The sequence below is a fragment of the Amphiura filiformis genome, chromosome 1 (genome assembly GCF_039555335.1).
Source record: "Amphiura filiformis chromosome 1, Afil_fr2py, whole genome shotgun sequence".
NCBI classification, from domain to species: domain Eukaryota; kingdom Metazoa; phylum Echinodermata; class Ophiuroidea; order Amphilepidida; family Amphiuridae; genus Amphiura; species Amphiura filiformis.
The window spans coordinates 22,533,363-22,553,848 of NC_092628.1; the positions used below are offsets into that span (position 1 = coordinate 22,533,363).

The 20,486-nt window shown below is 37.6% G+C and overlaps 1 protein-coding gene across 2 annotated transcripts in view; it reads left to right on the forward strand.

The window, feature by feature from the left end:
• LOC140170442 (von Willebrand factor A domain-containing protein 7-like) overlaps positions 1-8,288 on the forward strand; it is a 70,764-nt gene extending 62,476 nt beyond the window's left edge. For both annotated transcript variants that reach the window (XM_072193840.1, XM_072193894.1), the window contains exon 20: positions 7,708-8,288. In XM_072193840.1, the coding sequence (XP_072049941.1) occupies positions 7,708-8,147 (440 nt within the window). In that variant the 3' untranslated portion in view covers positions 8,148-8,288. The remainder of the gene's footprint in view (positions 1-7,707) is intronic.
• Positions 8,289-20,486: the final 12,198 nt, after the last annotated feature.

Genomic DNA, 20,486 nt, shown 5'->3' on the forward strand with positions numbered 1-20,486 from the left:
AGTGTGATTAGTGTATAGTGACGAATTATATATTACTATAAACAGTCCTGCTTTAAGCGATTCGCGATTCGAAGCTGAGCGCGAGTAGCGCCTGAGGTAAACACAACAATCGCTGAGCGCGCGAGTAGCGCCCGAGGTAAACACAGCTTTGCTCTAGATCGGGAGATCGACTCTGCAGTCAGAATCATAAAAATAAAAGTGATGCGTACTCGAACAGGTTATAGTAGGCTGATATTTGTCATATGGCGGAGATCACAATGAATATAAACTAGCTATTATTAAGAACATCAACTTCGATATACATGATATATCATACCTTCTCAATTTTGCACGGTGGAGCAGCGGTACGGGCTCTACCTATCAGTATCATTCGGAGAATTGCGAGTTCGAGCCCCGTGATACCGTCGTATTGTGCCATTGGGCAAGGCGCTTTACCTCACTTGACTATCTCTAGGCATACCCAGGGTGAAGTGGGGAGCTGTTATGAAATTTGTCCATTGAGCGCCGCCCGTAGGTATGATCATGCGTTGGGCATTGCATATCAGCTGACATTATACTAATGACAGCGGAATAAAGGTAAAGCACTTGTTGGGCAGGTGACATCCCGCTATCTCTAAGGTCCGCTATCTCTAAGGTTCGCTATCTCTAAGGTTCGCTATCACTAACGTGTAAAGTCTATGGAGATCAGAATCCCGCTATCTCTAATAGAGAAAAGGGTTCGCTATACCTAAAAAAGGGTCCGCTACTTCTAAGGTTCGATATCACTAATTTAGAATAAGGTTCGCTAGTTCTAAGGTTCGATATCACTAATTATAAATAAGGTTCGCTATCACTAATTTAAAATAAGGTTCGCTATCACTAATTTTGAATAAGGTCCGCTATCACTAATTTATTGAAGGTTCGCTATCTCTAAGGTTCGTTATCACTAATTCCAATAAAGGTCCGCTATACCTAAGGTTCGCTATCACTAATTTTGTTTCAGGTTCGCTATCCCTAATTAATTAAGGTTCGCTATCTCTAAGGTTCGTTATCACTAATTTCGATTAAGGTTCGCTATACCTAAGGTTCGTTATCACTAATCTTACTATAAATAGGGGAATGTTGTATGTGTGTATGTATCTATGTGGTTTATGTAAAAGGCTCCGTCAGTTTCGATCCAAATGTCGCCAAATTCATACGGGAGATCTAGAAATATACGGGAAATTGCCTGGACTTTATTTGGTTGAAATCGGTCAAGAATTGGCTGCAAAAACAGTGAAAATATGGATAAAAACGGGGTTTTTGTTATGAAAATCAGTTGCCAGCCTGCGCGTCACTGCAGCTGGCAGGCAGCGAGTCGGCGCGCAGGCGTAATGCGCACTACGCCAATGCGCGCGTAAACGGCGCAGAGCCACGCGACTTGCGAGCCAGAGACCAGTGGACATGATAATACAGAATGAAGGAAAAATAAATAAAAATTAAAGGACAAAAAGGTACATGGACGGGTCACGGGATTATGATAAAGATGAACACGTCCGCATACACGCTATGAGAGGACGTTATACGGGAAAAATATGTTTGTTGTATAAACAAAATGAAGCAGTAGACCTACTATAAAGAAAAATGAAATTAAAATGGCAAAAGAGGTACGAGTAATTAGGCCAACGGGTTAAATTAACTAAATGAAACGGGAACGAAACAAAGAAGGAAAGCTAATCAGGAAAGGTAAGAAAAAAATGAAGCTATAATGATGATAACAGAATTAAATAAAAAACATGGAAACCGGAAATCACAAGCAGCAAATAAAAAATGAAGCTAAAAGGGAAATGTAACAAATAACAGATTTAGAAAAAAAATGGGAACGGGTTTAAATAAATAAATAACATGGAAACGGAAAATCAAAATGTATCTTTTCGATGATTCTACCTGTTCAGTAATTCTTCCTGTTATAGTGAACGCTCCCATTTACTCATCTAGCGGGGACCCGCGCGAAGCGCGGGTATCCCGCTAGTCTTAAATAAGGTCCACTATCTCTAATTTTAAATAAGGTCCGCTATCTCTAATTTCAAATAAGGTCCGCTATCTCTAATTTTAAATAAGGACCGCTATAGCGAACCTTATTTGAAATTAGAGATAGCGAACCTTATTTAAAATTAGAGATAGCGAACCTTATTTAAAATTAGAGATAGCGAACCTTATTTGAAATTAGTGATAGCGAACCTTAGAGATAGCGAACCTTAGAGATAGCGAACCTTATAGATAGCGGACCTTATTTAAAATTAGAGATATCGAACCTTAGGGATACCGGGATTGTTAAAATTAGAGATAGCGGACCTTATTTTAAATTAGTGATAGCGAACCTTAGAGATAGCGAACCTTCAATAAATTAGTGATAGCGGACCTTATTTAAAATTAGAGATAGCGAACCTTATTTAAAATTAGTGATATCGAACCTTAGAAATACCGAACCTTTTTCAAAATTAGTGATATCGAACCTTAGGTATAGCGAACCTTTTTCGTAATTAGTGATAACGAACCTTAGAGATAGCGAACCTTAGAGATAGCGAACCGTAACCGTTGGGCATGCAATGGCTTATCAAAACTTTGTATTTTTTGATCCTGTCTATACAATCTTAATCCGAAAATATGCTCTTGACGTGGTAATTGCTAGTGCCCCTTACATTTAGGTTTTTGTATAGACACAAAGACTACCTGTAAGACAGTTGAAATCCATACAACCCCTATGGAAGATTTTGGAAATATCTTCCACAGGGGGAGTATGTTTTTCAAATGTAATTGGTCAGGGTTATTCATTTTGAAACCCGTACTCCCCCTGTATTATGGTTTTATCTATATCTTCTACAACTAGAGTGAGTATTTCATATGAAAGTTACCCATTTGTCTATTCTATTTGAAAACTATATTCCTTCTGTGGAAGACTCAAGCTCAATCTTCCACAGGGGTAGTGTGGATTTTCAATGGAATAGCCTGGTGGTTTTTTGAGGGAATGCCTGTCAGTCTGACCCTATTATATTTTGTTTTCAATTGTTTGAAATTAATATATTTGAATAAGCTATTATTCTTTGATCTTTTGATTAGGACTGTAACCATCACGATGACGAGCCAAACAACGGGGGGAAGAAACTCCTTTACAACTAGTCTGACAATATCTCAACCTTATACCGTTGATATAGTAAGGCACCATTAGTAATTTATTTGAACATATTAAAAATAAATTGCTGCAACAAGCCAAAAGATGAATCCATGTTGTGGAATTAGTGACACGTAGCTTTGCGTAGTCCATTGAAGATCGCAACTTACATGTAAGGTCCAGGTGCTCTGTAATTAAACTCTGCCTGCTCCTTGTGGTTGTTTCAATTTCATATTAGATTTTCTTTCAATGTTTATTTATCCCCACCGCGTATCTCCCTATAAGTAGATACCGAAGTAATGTGTAGCATGGTGTTAGTATGTCTTGCCATTTTGTTTGAGGTAAATTTATTATGTGGTTAAATCTAAATCTAAACAATTAACAGTAGACATAGAAACATCGTCAATACTGAATAAGGATAAGCATAATAATTAAACTCTGCCTGTTCCTTGTGGTTGTTTTAATTTCATATTAGATTTTCTTTCAATGTTTATTTATTGGGTATCCCCACCGCGTATCTCCCTGTTCCCCATAAGTATACCGAAGTAATGTGCAGCATGGTGTTAGTATTTCTTGCCATTTTGTTTGAGGTAAATTTATTATGTGGTTAAATCTAAATCTAAACAATTAACAGTAGACATAGAAACATCGTCAATACTGCATAATGATGAATCCGAGACTACTACAAACCGTCTCGGTATATCAATATAGATGCAATATAGGGATGTGGATGTAATTGAAGACCGAATTAAAAAGATTAGTTTGCGTATGACGTCCTGTCAACAAGACCAAAAATGCTGTACTGCGCAGGTCAGCAACCAATCAGGTCGCGCCATTGCCCTGACGTCAGAAGCAAACTTGTCTTTTTAATTCGGTCTTCAATTATAGGTTATATAATATTATAGTTATCTGCTGTCGTCAGTATGCGGTAATCACGAGAAAATTTATTTTGACAAATTTTAAAGGATTAAGAGCATAACATGGTTTCTGATAGAATTCTTTAACTTTTGGCCCGTCCGTTCCCGACAATATCGTAGCCTCACTACTGTTTACTGATTAAGCTTTTTTGACCACCTCATTTTCCCTATTTACTGCAACCTACAGCCGATTCCAGTAGATACTGGTGAGCCGTCGTGTACCATTCAAAACGTCACCAACCAATGCTCACTCAATATGATTAACTATGACTGCGGATCTCACAGATGGTCAACTCAGGTACTTCTAGAAGATGATTTGGCGATAGCTGAGTATAGCATTGCAGATCATAGAAAAGCTTCTGGCAGTGATTCAACTACGGCTATATTGAATCCAAATACAGCTATTTTGAACTACGAGTAAGAAAACCTACTTTTTATGCTGTTTTTGTTTAATTATACCGGCTCCGCTTGAGGTGCTTCTACTCCTTCCAGATCCGCCATTCCAAATTTAAATAAGGGTCAATCTACTTGTATGTCGTTGGTTAAGGGGTACTACACCCTGCTCAATTTTATGCCTATTTTTGCATTTTTCTCAGAGATTACAGCGCATTGGTGACAAGTAAGATATGTATATTATAGGGGCAAGGACTACAACTACTGCACTGGAAATTTTATTTCAGCACAGATAACAGTTGTGGAGTTACAGTCGAAAATGAGGAAAACCAATATTTGATCAATAAATCAATAACTACTTGCTTTGAGTTGCTGAATTTTCAGTACAGTAGTTGTAGTCCTTGCCCTATAATATACATATCTTACTTGTCACCAATGTGCTATAATTTTGAGAAAATGCAAAAATATGCACAAATTGGCGAGGGGTGTAGTACCCCCTTAAGAGGCAGCCTACTATGATACACTGTATAAAAAGGGGACATTCTACACTCTAAACTGTTACGATTCGTTCTTAACTGAAACTATACCGATCTGTAGGATGCGTGAGGAGATCGGAAAGGGCTGTGATAATTGGCAAAACACATTTGAAGCATCTTCGCTGTCTAATGTTCAACGCTCACACCTTGCCTCCCTGTTAAAATGTCCCTTCTGTGCCATAGATTTCTTTATGGCATTGGAAGATGGAGATCGGTTAACAATTCGTAAAGCGGAGTGAGCAAAGCGTCTTACTGTATTTGGCCGGAACCGCTTAAGGGCAACTAAAATTTTAACTATACCATATTTATCCGCTGGATAGACAATTCTAGATAAATGTTTGAGTGCATGGTTACAAACAATGAAAACGTGTTAGCATTTCTTTAAACATAGGGGATGGTAAGACAGGCCACAACTTCGTTAATTATTAGGGGATATATCCGCATACCTGCATTTATGCCTTGCTAAATTGAAAGCAGCAAATTTTACACATTATGAGATCTTATTAGTTCATCAGAAGACCTAGGGGAATTTACCACACACCATTATTTTTGTTCCAGAGCCAACTGCTGTTGTCCACAAGTCAACTTCACCATCGTCGACTTAGTTGGAAATGTGCAAACATGTGGGCTTGATTTCATTACTCCTGTTAAAGACGAAGTTCTGGACGCCATGCAATGCAGTGGTAAGAATTCCTTTTTTGGATGTTCTTTCTCCTCTAACCATCGTTCCAAATTATTGTAGTATCCCCTCTAAACGCAGAGGCTGGTTACGGTTTAAGTTATGAACATTAGTAATAATATTCGACAGTTTTTTTCCCTTTTATATGTTTTTCAATAATTTTTTTCCGCGATATCTGACTTTTGTTCGTATATAGATATTTGTGGTTATAAATTCGGCATCGTTAAGGAAACGGCCAATCAGATCTCATTTAGTTGGAGTCCAAGGTCTTCGTGTCCATCCGACTTGTCTGACGAGTTCCAGATACACTATAAACTTCTTGTTGAAGACCAATGTCGCCAGATCACAGAAAATCTAGAATACACAAGCTTACCATGGACAACTATGACTTCTACCACTCTGTCTGGTCTGAAGCCGTTTTCCACGTACTTGATAATGGTAACAACTAAACAAGTGGAGCTTGGAGAACATATTCTCGCAACAATTACACACAATACTTCCCAAACGGGTAGGTTGAAAACCATTTCAATTTTGTTCACGTTACCATTTGGTTTTGAAGCAGTAGCGTAGCCAGTGGGGTGGATTATAGAAAATTATAGAAAAAGTGCCCTCTGACCAAAAATGAAAGAGAAAATCTGGAGGGCAAAGGAAAAGACAAGGCGCAAGAAGCGCCTTTTTCTACCAAAATTCACCCCGATCATGGTCAAAATAGTGTAAAACAGTGTTGTAGTCAAGACCTCTATGTCCGAGACCGAGACCAAGACCTGCCCGTCCGAGACCGAGACCAAGACCACCCCTTCCGAGACCGAGACCTCTAAGTTCCGAGACCAAGACCGAGACCGAGACCTTGGTTGAATCCTGGGGGATACTCAAGTTTGGTTTGGGTAGGGGTGTGCCGCTAAGAATTTGAAAGGGAACCCATCATTGTACCAACTTTTCAAGAAATTTGGACCCGCAGTTTAACACTATTTGCCTTAATTTTTTACAACTTTTCCTCCAAATTTTGGGAAAATTTCAAAAATGTTGGCTATAGTGGAGGCAAAATTAGGCTATTGTGTGAAGGGCCAGTGCGTGAACAATTTTACCATATTTGGGCCCAAAACACAGTGTTTTTCGTGCTGAAAAGGAGATGCACACTGCACAGGGCATCTATTATGCTTTTGTGGAGAATGTTCCCATTGCAAAAGTTTAGTGGGATCCTCACTTCCGCCACCTGCCCACCTATCTTTAATCATGAACTGAAATTGGAAGCTCACATATCCGAACATGCTCACTTATGATTCATTTATAACTTTTTATAACTTTATAAAATGATTTCTGTATCTTTATTCTTAACAATTTCTTCAACATTCAGTGACATTTAGGGTAAGGAATAAATAATGAACAACAACAGAAAAGCATATCTTTTTCTTCAGGTCTCGACAGGTCTTGAACAAAAATCCTTCGAGACCAAGACTTTTGAGGTCCGAGACCGAGACTTTTGAGTTCCGAGACCGAGACCTTGACATCCGAGACCGAGACACTGCAAAACCAGGTCTCGAGATGGTCTCGAGACCGAGACCTACAACACTGGTGTAAAATATTAAATTTTTGAGCGCTGCGCGCGTACATTGATACAATAAAGCCATTTTAATCCCAATTATGGGCGAAAATAGTGCAAAATACAAAAATTTTGAGCGCTCCGCGCACATCGTCCCATTAATAAAGACTTTATAAACATGATAAAAACGAAACCGGTATATTATTTTTCGTCTGTGCCCCCGAAATTTTATTTTGCCTCTCCTGACCAAGAAAGCTGCCTACGCCCCTGTTTTGAAGTTCGACAAAATCTAATGCTATAGTTCAAAACATACATTCATTATTTTATTGCATAAATAACCACAGTAATCAACACAGAAATACAAGCAAGCGGAGCTTAATAATGCAATAATTACGCAACAATGAAGAAGAAATACATAATTAGGGAAAACCGGTAACGTTTGCTGGCGTAGTACATGTATAGTAATTACAAACCTTTCTCACTGTTGATTTACATTTTTTTCTTTTGCACAGCACCTGTCGGAGTGCCTGCCAACATCATAGTGACTGAGAGGAATGATACTACTATATTACTTTCCTGGGATAACATACCGTGTGGTTCTCGTGGAGGAGAGATTCAATACTACATGTATCAACTGGAATCATCTAAGGAAGATCATTGCAACGTTGCTGGGAATACGACCGAGAAGTTCTACAATGGAACTGTCCTTACCTGCAAGGGGACCTTGAAGTTCAGGGTTGCAGGAGTTAATGAAGGTGGTGCGGGACCGTATAGCGACTTTATCAATATTCCAAAGGTTGGAAACGTTGTAAATACAATCAGTCCTAGTGAAGCAACGGTTGGAAACAGTCCTAGTGAAGCAAAGGTTGGAAACCTTGCAAATAGATTCAGGCCTGGTGATTTGGGGAATATGATGGTAGCTTATTTAGTTCTGATAACTCTTTTCAATTAATTAAATAAAATGCATACCGAATTGATTTGACATATTTATGCGATAGCAATACTACTACAGTTAATTGTTCTAAAAGAATGAGCGCCAAAATGCCCCATTTCAATTAATTCGCTGCACCCCGTTGTCACACTTTTTATCACTTATAAGGGAGTGTTCAGAATACTTTGATGGGGGGCTGGTAAAACGGGAGGGGGCCAAAAAAGTTTTGAACCTTAAAAGAGGGGGGACCAAAAAGTTTTAGGTGGTAGGAAAGGGCGGTCAAAAAAGTTTTCCGCTTTAAAACCAAAAATTTTCACCCGCTTCGCGCGCATTGACACCCTCTATATCACTTTTAACATGGGCAAGTTTGGGTTTTCAGTGCTCTTGTTTGAAAAAAATTATGGCACTTACTCAGTGTACACATATTAATGTAACATTAAAGATGATCAGCAACATCTGGGATGGTCTAAGAAATACTGGCACTTTTTATCATAGAATCTCTTCAAAGTACGCTACAAACATGACTCTGTACCAATCTGATCAAAATACAACTAATTCAAGAGAATATTGCAAATAAATTGGATTTCTTTGCACGTAGGGCCTAAACTGCACACTTCAGTTTACTATTTCTCATTGCAAAATTATTTTGTACACAGGCCCATGGGTAGATTTACCATAGGGCAGAGTGAGCACGGGCCCAGGTGCCACGGTCTTTGGGGGCCAAAACTGATACCTGCAAGTGTACGTGTACATTTGTGCCCATTTGCGTGACCAAATTAATCTCATATTTGACCATTTTAGCTTTTTGCATAAATTAGTTCCAATTTAAACATTATTTGATCATCAAGCTCCAATATGGCCAATTTTTTGCGCGCATTTGTAGGCCTACTATCATGATAGCCACAGATCCAAATTATACTGATGTGCCTATGAACCTCCAAATAAATCCTCTATTTCATTTATCCCTGTTAAAGCAGATAAACACCCTGATTTGGGACAAATCTAAATTAAGTATAAAATAAAAATTTCCTTGTGCTTGTATTTCATGCGCAATTGTCCCAAACATTTGCCTCCCTCAATGACATGTGACCCAGATACCACACCACTGGAAACAACACTTAAGTTAAAGGGGCATTTCGTGATCCACAGCCTCATCCCCCCACTTTTCCCAAAAAAATTTGAGATTTTTACACCACTGGATACCTCTGGCTACATAATGTTTATGTACCAAATATTTCTTGCAGATTAATTCGTTTAGCAAAAATATCACCAAATTTGAATTTCGTTCTGGTGCACCAGAACGAAATTACAACACATTGTCTATGGAGCAGTGTAATACACATAATCATGCATAACTCGCAAACGCAAAATCAGAATCAACTGAAATTTTGGAAATAAGCTTTTTTCGTGGATATCTACTGAAAATGTCATAAAAAGAGGATGCTAGGATCACGAAATCCTCCTTTAAGTATAATGTTTGTTATACGATAATGGGGGGGGGGCAAAAAAGTTTTGTCTGTCAAAAGAGGGGGTCAAAAAGTTTAGCGGTCCATCGAGGGGGGTCAAAAAAGTTTTTCGGGCGAAAAAGGTGAGGAAGACCAGCCCCCCTACCAAAGTATTAATGAACACTCCCTAAGCACTATAAAATGCACTGGCTGAGCCGCTTGCAAGCGTTTAACATGTGCCTGTTTTGCCCAGGGTACCTGTTTTGCCTGGCGAAGAGCATTAGGATTAGGGTAAGGGTAATTCATTGGTAATATATATACTAGTAATAGTAATATATAGTTTACCGTGCGCGCGCGCTTTATTCTGTAAACAATAAGTATAATAATGATAATTAGACGGCTTTCTAGCACAACTACTTGTAGCATAGTGTGTAGTGCCTCGACTATGGATCGATAGGTTGCTGGTTCGAACTCCGGTGCATCCTTGGTAGAATTTTAAATCTAACTTGTTTCGTTTCTTTTTAAGTAAGAGCAACGCAACGCAACGCTACTAGTACGGTACTAGTAGTACGCATTTCGTAAGGTGTGAAGAGGCACGCTTCGTAGCGCTTGCTAGGTTCCCGTCGGATATCGTGAAAGTGTGACAAGAGGCTGTTTACAGCGAAATATATTTACTCAGCGTTATAAGTGACCTATAGACGAATCCAAATCCACGCACCCCTACACCTGACTAGCAGCCTTTAGTTGGGTAGCCGTCGGCTACAATGCACCCAAAATGTGAAATGATTCGGCCTTGGCGGAAATTTTAAACTGCATTCCATCACCCGTTTTACACCTTCCGCAAAAACACAGGTAGACAAAAGAATGATTAAAGTTTACAACACAATAGGCCCTATATAGTTCCTTCGGCAAAACACACAGCTTCTACATGGTCTATTCGCTGTTGAAGTGACATAATAATCGGATTAACTACACCATATCAAACGCTACAAATGGATGTAGGCCTACTTGCGAACAAAAGGACTATGCATGAATAGATGCGACGGGATTACCTTAATCCTTATATCAATATATACAATAGAGATAATTCCGCAGGTAATCCCGTAATTATTCTATTAACCCTCCTCGTCCTTGCATCTTCTCTAGGTGTTAGGCGGCTTTTATTTGCACAATGGGGCGCTCAAAACACCAGTTTGGTGCTAGCGGCTACCCAAAGATGGCCGACCAAATCCTGACCATGACTTGGCTCGTTGGATTCGTCTATAGAGGGCTGCATACAGGGATGGGTGACGGTGCCGTGACTGCCGTCTATTCCCTGTTCTCTAATTCATGTGTAACATGATCCTCACAAACAGACGAATAACTTTAAGTCGTCACTATGCAAAGTTCACAACCATTATGATAAAAGGATAACATTCAAGAATAAAAGAAGGCAGGGTGATATAAAGTTTTCCTGGAAAGGAAAAATAATTAATTTGAAGTAGATATTACTCATAAATGACATTATCTTCTATACAGTTAGAAACTGCTTTCAATGTGTATATAGGGCCTATAGTAATAACATGTATATTGTGTGTTATGGGGGATGAATATCTATATTTACAAAGAATTAAATGTGCAAATATTTCTAAAGCCGGTAATGGTATTTGACTAATAAATACACTGACCAACATAAGGGACCGTTCACAAACATTTGTTTGGGGAGCTGATGCAAAATCGGGAGCCCTTAAAAGTTTTGACTCTCGTAAGGGGGAAGCCTGAAAAAATTGACCACAAATTTTCCGGGAAAATTGAGTTTATATGCTAATCTATGGGGTTGACCCAAAATTATCATGTCAAAAAGGGGGGGCCTGAAATGTTTGAGATCTGAAAAGGGGAGGGGGCAACAAGCGTTTGTGAACGGTCCCTAAAGCTGACATTTTTTGTCATGTACAGGTTGTATCAAAATGTTTTCATGTTTATTGGCAAGCCTGATGCCTCAAAATGCAACATTGAATCATATTGAAATTGCAACAATTTAGATTTTAAATCATTACACAGCATTTTTAGCTGCATATTAAGTGAATCTTTATGTTGCCTTCTGATGTCGCAGACTGGTTCAAACTAATGGGTACCAATCATTTTGATACAACCTGTACAACCTTGGATTATATTACATGGCACAGCAGCGTCATGTTTACTATGATTTACTTCCAGGATGATGAAATACTAGTATTTGTGTCCGCGTGGTCGGAGAGGCAACCCCCCCAAGGATTAAGTGGGTTGATCTGTAACTTGAGTTGATTGTTCGTTTGAAGTACCAATTAGCTTATTTCAATAAAGGTGGATCCCTGCGTCAAGAAATGCTGGATAAGACAAGATTGTGGAACACCGTTGTTCTTAGTGGTTTAGCGCCCTCTATGTTTTTGATGTTGTTAAACTGGTTCACATTAATGTGACACAATGCCAATCTGAATGAAAAGGTCCACTTTTTTGAGTAAGAACATTTGAAAATAAGCCCTTAAATCACAAAAGGTCCGCTTATGAGCCGGTCGCACCCAATAAATCCTGGCTAAGGTCCAAAAGTCGTAATTCTTTGGTGTTGCTTTATGGTGTATCAATCATTCCCCATTTCATCTCTACATAATCATATGACCGATTTTTGTGCGATTGCACGAACAGGTATATGCCTACATACATGCCTTAAGCCACCCAAAACTTCCTGGTAACACTGCACTGATTAGTACATATTTCGATGCTGACTATTTTTGTGAGCAACTCACGCCTAGGCATAAGTGCAAGTAATGAAGCTGTGCAATTTCTCGAAAATTTTAGAGCGTAAAATTTAGATATTTCTTTTTTCTAAATGAGCACGTATCCACTTACCTGGAGTTTTGAAGTCAAAAATTTACATAACTTACGAAAACGAATATTCACTTATATTAAGATATTAGTAAGTGACCCGGGGTAAGTGATAAAAGTCTAGAATAAAAGATTGGCCACGCCTAGGAGGCTAAACACTTCAGAATAACAATGACATACGAAAACGGAAACGAATTAACGATAAAATAACACCTCAGATCAGGTATTTATTACAAAATGAGCATGGCTAGTATTAATGAAAGATGAAATTCCAACTACTCGTTTTGCATTGAAATGTTTGTAAGGAGCTGCGTCTTTGTAAAAGAACATTTCATTACAAAATTGCTAACTATGAAATGACCAAGTATTTGATTTTATGATTCGTGCCATTCAAAAAATATCTTTTGTAAGAAATTTGCCCTATAGACCATTTGACATGTGACGTCATTGCCCGGCAGTAATTATAGCCATTTCCATTGTTCTTTACCCTGCAGTATGTGCGTAGTACTGCGTAAGCATCGCAGTTTGCTCGGTTCTTTCAAGCATATCGATAGACCAGTCCCTCACCTTTGTTGATAAACGATGTTAAGTGGTCTATCAATAGCTTTGATCTCTTTCCTGTATCTGGATTCAAAACTTTTTTTATGTCAAACTTGATTTTTCTGATCAGTAAATGGTATATGTTTGAATTATTTGTAATATCAAAATATTATTTTTTTTAAACTATGTTTGTAATTTTCTCATATAGGTGAATACATTGTTTTATTGTTCTTAGACACATCTGGACTCTTGGAACACAAATACTTTGTATTAACTAATAAAGGTAGATTAGATTGGAAAATATATGCCCAAGCCTTTATTTTCTGGAGCACAAAATGTTGGTTGGTCAGAAGACCATGGGTGAAACCACCCAAGTTCACGTAACAATGTATATAAAGTTTTAATATACAACACACGTTATACTTATTTTCAGAAAAACAGGTTAGAAGTTAATAATTTGTTCAGTAGCAATGCATTAACAGGTTATAAAAAATTCTTAAAAGCAATCAAATTGTAAGTTCATGGCAACTTTCTCTCTGAGATGCCCAGTTGTATATTAGATTCAAAGTCCTCTGAGACCTAGTAACTTGTGGCTAGATTGGACATATTGCATTAATATATTCATTGCACCAATGATATAAGATTAAAGATGGTATAAACGCATGTGACCATCAAGTCATAGTTCGGAAAATCAGAACAGTAATGCTCTGTTTAATCTCTGTTATTTGAACCAGTAGAATTGTACTAAGAAAATGTTCTCAGATCTAAATGCAGTTCAGAATGAGGATTAATGAATTAAAAAAACAAATGATGCGAAAGCATGTGTCAAAATGTATTGTATTCTGTGTGGGGGGAGGTATCCCTTTATAATGTGAGTGTACAGAGCAGGAAGTCTTGTTTTGTTCAAACACTGTATAAATCATTCTGGGACACCCTGAATGACCCAAGTTTGGTTGGATAATGAGTAAAACTGTGCATATGAGACCAGATTGACCAAATTTGATCCCCCCCCCCTTCGGATGACCCAAAATGTGTTTCAATCCCAGCAGAAAAATGCAACATTTAATTCTATCTGAAAAAACTAATAGCATCAACAGCCAAACTGCAAACTCTATACAATCTTATAAACATTGGGCACTAAACAAAGTCCAACAAAAGCAATTCATTCAAGTGAAAAATTGCCACTAGCAGATGAAGGACATGCATTTCACACACCCCATCATTGTTTAGATCTTCCCAGCAAATAACAAAAATTAATAATCATATTGAAAGTATAGGATACCTAGGGTTCTTAGTGGAGAGCTGGGTACCGGTAAGGTAGATTTAGAGGTGGCTCTCATATTCATTGTAAAAATAACTAGGCAAGGGGTGTTTTTTCAAGCCACAAAAAAGGTTTGTAAATACAAAGAACATGCAAATAAGGTTGTTAATATGCATAAAGATGTACATAACATTGACACAAACCTATATGGCACAATAGGACATACCTCTATAACCCTACCAAGTTAGAAGTTCCAACGGTTATCGCATTAAAGTTGCAGCCAGTAGATTAACATGCTTTGCAACATAATCTTGGTCAATTAGACAAACATAACAAATATTGCTATAATATAAATTCAATACAATGTTGGAAAGGTTATAACAAAATTCAATTCAATAACACATCACAACTGCCTAATTCCTCAACTTTTACCATGACACGCTTCATTTTCTACATTGGATAATTTGCACCACAATTTTACTTCAATGTGGCAATGTGAGCTTCCTAACATCAGATATCATCAACCGCTATCAGAGTCTGCATTTGTATCTCAATCTGAATTGGAGGCAACAGAGTCAACTTCAGCATTAGATTGCAAAACTGCATTCCTTATCGTGGTACATGTAGGTTTATGATAAAACTGGCTTCTTCTTCCAAAACATGTTTGACAATAACAATCTTCCTCAGCCTTCCTTGCCATTCTTAGCTTACGTCTGTTGAAAGATAAGAGTGGTGTTCGTGGTCGTTTCTGATTAACCTGGTACCAACCAACTGTTGCCTCCACATCTGCTTTTGCTTGGATGGCAAAAGATGGTATGTCATTGTCAAAGTCACATATAACCTTGTGAAGTTGCCAGACAACGTCTTCACCATGATACCTGAAATAATATATCTCCTCCCCATCATCAACTTCACGATGGCCCATAAAACGCATGAAATAATATATCCCCTCATCATCAACTTTAAACTCCAAATCTGGGTTATCAAACAAACAACGTTTGCTGTTGTTGCGCACTGGATATATTGCATTAGCTGTGGGACTATACAGCAGGTATGCAACTCTATTGCCAGGGTAGTCATTGTCATAGCATTTAAACAAAATATGTCTGTCGACTACAGCATGATCCATAACATCTACTGACCTCCCCGGGACCACCACTGGAACACATTCATCCCATTCGTTACTGACCAGACTGTAACGTTGTACGAAACAGTCATCCACCAATTCACAGTCCTCATCCTCCCCAATTGCATATATGTAATCACCCAATCTATACAAGCAGAGAGTACAACTTGCCACAATTCTCTTCATTGGTTTTTGCACAGTCCATTCATTACTCTCCAGATTAAACTTGAAGAAATTCTTCTCTTGCAACCATCTTCTATGCATCACCTGTACATCTGCAGGTGCATTCTCCTGAAATGCACCATCATCGCCATCCATGGTTCCACAAGCAACATATATCTCCTTGTTGTCATAAACCATCGCACCGTTGACAAACTTATATTCTGCCTGTAAATATGGATAGCTGTAGGGGAAATCGTTGAGATGATGCAGCAGGTAGCAACCAGATTTTGTTCGGCATACCAAGCTGCGACCATAAGTGGTTAATTGTCCCTGAAAATTGTAAAATAGAAAAAAGGCAGTCTTAATTTTGACTACATGTATATACAAATACAACTGTACATTGAATCGCAAAAAAACATATAAAACCTGGGATCACATTACATTGCACATCAGGGTCATGTTCATAATAATATACTAGTATTTCCAGGAAATACATGATGAAATATCTGTGTTGGACTCTGAGATATATCCAGTCACCTAAAATTAAGCAACCACAATTTTGGGACCAACATTTTGTGACTGGTATACCCTACCTCTACTCATTAGTCTCAGACATCAACAATGACAAAAGTGGCAAATCTGTGGCTACTAAAAACAATTCACAGCTGCACACTGGGCACACTGGGCACACAGCAAACATGTCAAAGCAATATATAAAATATTATTATGCATCATTCAAGTATACTTCCACCCCTCCCCCCATCTGACTGTGGACGTACTCAATCTGCAGTGAACCATGGACTTTTCATATAGCCATCTATAGGGTACTATAGCATCAAATGCATTTTTAGAGTATCAGCTATAAAAACATACTTAGGCACTTTAAAATTAAAATGGTCTTTTCTGTGATTATGACCATTTTGTAAAAAAGTAAAAAAGACAAATTCCCAAAATGTGAAAACAGGATTTACATGTAGATTGCAATTGTTTTGACCTTTTATTCTAGGCTCAGAACATGACTACAAATGATTGATTACAAATGAATGTGGGCTAGGATTAAGGGGGTACTACACTCCTATGGTCAATTTGTGACTATTTTTGCATTTTTCTCAAAAAATAATTACACCCTGGTAACTGCATTATTAGTTTTTGGGAAAAATGAAAAAATAGACACAAATTTATCGAGGGGTGTAGTACCCCCTTAATGAAAGATGGAATTCCAAATACTTGTTTTAATTCATTTATATTAAAAATGTTTGAAAGGAACTGCATCTTTGTAAGAGAACATTTCATTACAAATTAGGTAACTATAAAATGACCCAAGTTGTTTTAATTACTTCGATGAGCTTTGTGCCATTCAAAAATACTATCTCTTAATAGAAATTTGCCCTTATATAGACAGATTTGATCTCTTTCATGTTTCTCGATTCAAACACTTTGTGTTAAATTTGATTTCTCTGATCAGTAAATTATGATGGTATAATAAAATGTTTCAATCATATGTAATATCTATATTTAACAAACAATGTGTTAGTATTTTTCTCATAAGTAAAGTAGGTAATGGTGAGCTGGTAGCCTAATAGATAAGGTGACCGTCTAGAGATTGGAAGGTTATGGGTTCGATTCCCATGCCGGCACATTCCCTTGCTTTTTTCCAAGTTGAGCTGTGCTGTCGGTCGGGATTTGTATATATTAGTTGTCATGTTTAATTGTAACACTTTGGGTTGGTAAACTGTTCATTCTTTCTAATTTTCTCATAGGTAAATACCTTGTTTTATTCTTCTCACACATATCTGGACTCGTGGTAAGTATGTTGTATTGAATATAAGTATCCAATAAGACTATTGGCGAATTCATCATACAGTTCACATAAAATTTTATATGCAGTTACAAACAACTGCTATATTTTCTCAAAAACAACTTTATTTAATAATTTATTCATATTTAATAATTTATTCAGTATCAATACATTTCCAAGATATTATAACAAAGCAGTCAAATTATAATTAGTAGATAATTTAATCTGGTCAACCAGAAAAACTTACTTTTTGGTCAGATGGATCACCGACGTTTCGGCCAAAACCTTTGGCCTTCAGCTGGGTTGATGATTAGGGTCATCCAAGGTCAATCGATGAGGAAGTTGCTTGATGACCCGATCCCAACCATGTGACAGATTAACTCTAACGCCCCGCTCCTGTTGAAGGCCAAAAGTTTTGGCCGAAATGTTGGTGATTCCATCTGACCAAAAAGTGAGTTTTTCTGGTTGACCAGATTTAATTATCTACTATGTGATCAAATCCCAGATGACTGAAAGTATACACAGTGCCAGTCAAATTATAGTTCATGACAACTTTCTTTACTTAGAGATATCCAGTTGCAGACTAGTTCCAAAGTTCTCTGAAACCGAGCAATTTGTAGCCAGATTGCACATATTCTAGAATAGTCATTGTAGTAATGTTGCAAGATTAAAGATGGTAACACACTATTATAACCACTGACTTCTAGTGCGAAGAAAACAAAGCAGTAATATTCTGTTTAATCTGTGTTATATGTAGAATTGGTTTGTGTATGACAAAAAAAATTATGTTGGATTTGAATGAAGTTGTAAAATGAGGACTAATTTTAACACTAATGGATAAAAACGAATTTCCTGTGAATTACGGGCTTTTTCAATAAAGTTCCACAGAAGACTTCTTACAGCCCCTTTGCCCCCTCCCCCCGACTATGCCAATGATGAGGTTGTGGATCACAAAGTGCCCTTTAATTCTAGAATGAAAAACTACCCCGATAATATAACATCAATAGCAAAGAAATGGCAATTCTATACCATCTTATAAAACATTAGACATTAATGACAAATTACATTCTACGAAAAGCAATTTATTGATGTGACAAATTGCCACTAGCAGATAAAGGGCAGGCATTTCAAACACCCATCAAATTAAGATCTTCCTCACCAAAAAACAAGAGTTATTTATATGAAATTCTATTTCTATGATTTTTCCACACCTGTCACATCAGCGTCCAATACTTGATTTGTGCCCTGCTTGCGCATGAAACACAGTAAAGTGTGGATATTCTAAGCAGAACACTATGCGAGGTTTTTATGTGATACACATAACTGTCACTTGTGCTGTGAATATTCACTTGTTGGAATGGTCCTGGAAAGGTTGTAGTGTAGCCCCCACCCCCATTTTTTGTTTTATTGAGAGAAGATTCCTCCTACCGGAGGTGATTTTTTTTTTTATTAGTCAACATTTGCATCACATAATACATTTACATGATATACTTTAGTATATGAGACTGAATTGCGCTGTGTTCAGTTTTATACGATGGATTTTATTGCAATATTTATTACAATTACTACCAGGGTTCGAACCCACAACCTTTGGATTAACAGTCAAGAGCCTACACCACTACACTACGGCACACCGACACCGCCTGGCTAATAATTATTTGGTGGAGCAGAGACACTAAAATGAATACAAGGGATCGACACACATGAATTGCTATGCACGATTTTGATATCAGACGAAAATCTTCGAATACTGGGTTAGAAATTGATGAATATTTCCCGCAAATGAATTTTTCTCAAGAAACCAGATGTGGTCTCATACACTTGAAAATACGTGTTGAACAGATATGATAGTCGCTAGAATGCGCTTTGAAAATTGGCCGTGCGCTTTGAACTCAAAATCTGACCATTTTATATTGCGTTGGTCCTGTAATACCCTGTGTGGACTACAGCGTGTAGTACAGCTGCACTCACTGTAGGCAGTATAGAAGTCGATGACCCTTGACCTCAATGGGGTATACAAGCTTATTCATGCACAACCAAGATCAATTACCTGGCTATTGTGAGTAGCCTTAGTTATGTCCCTCGACTAATTATTAGTTCTAAAGAGCTTTAGGTTTGAACCAAATGGCTCATCGTGGCTGTGGATTCAACCTACCATGGCGATTCCTGCCATGAAGATATTGGGTCGATGACACTGTGTACGGATCATTCTGCCAGAAATGCTTTTGTTCATAATAATGTATGTAATCTCCGATCAATAATGAACCTTGCCTCTGACTATGCCGTTCCTATGCAAATGTTGACCAGTAAAAATAATATCATGAATATCATGTCTCGGACATGAATGGCCTTCTTGACCACTTTCAAACCACTTACGTTTTCAGTTGAGCAATAACACACTTTATCCTCAAACATGTTTTGCAAATTTTAGGTGCAAATGAGATGAGAAAATGACATAGCTATCAAGAATAGTAAGATCAGACGAACTGATTTATAATTCATTTATGTTTTATATCTCACAAACATATTGATCTAAACAATTATAACAAATAAGTGATATTTTATATTTAAATCTTATTGCTATTTTTAGCAGGGAGGTAAATAAGGATAATTTACTGGGTGGGCAATTTAATTTATTTTTGCCCTCAAATAATGGAAAATAATTTACTGGGTGGGCATCGATAATTAATGGCATCCAGGCGTTTGGATATTCGGAAATGTAGACCTGTTTATGCGTACAATTTGGCTTTGATGTAAAAAGTGGACATTACACTCCCCCTAAATGCATCTTCTGCAATTATTTAGCATATTCATGTAGCAACTTAAAAATAAATAATTGTATACCATATTATATTTCACTTTGGGTATTTCGAAATCATATACTAATTAACACTCAGCATTACTCCTACGTAGGAAAAAAAAAGCAGTAAAATTAGATGGTAATTATTATATGGTGCCCAGTTTTTAGTGGGCAAAATAATTTACTGGGTGGGCACTTTTGGGCAATGGGCAAGTTGAATTTACTGGGTGGGCAAAATAATTTACTGGGTGGGCAAATGCCCACCCAGTTAACATGTTATTTACCTCCCTGATTTTTAGTAAATGTTGCTGCCTTATTTACAGTCAATTTACAAAATCAACTGTATATGTCGATGGGAAAGGTCTGCCCCCCCCCCAAAAAATCCTG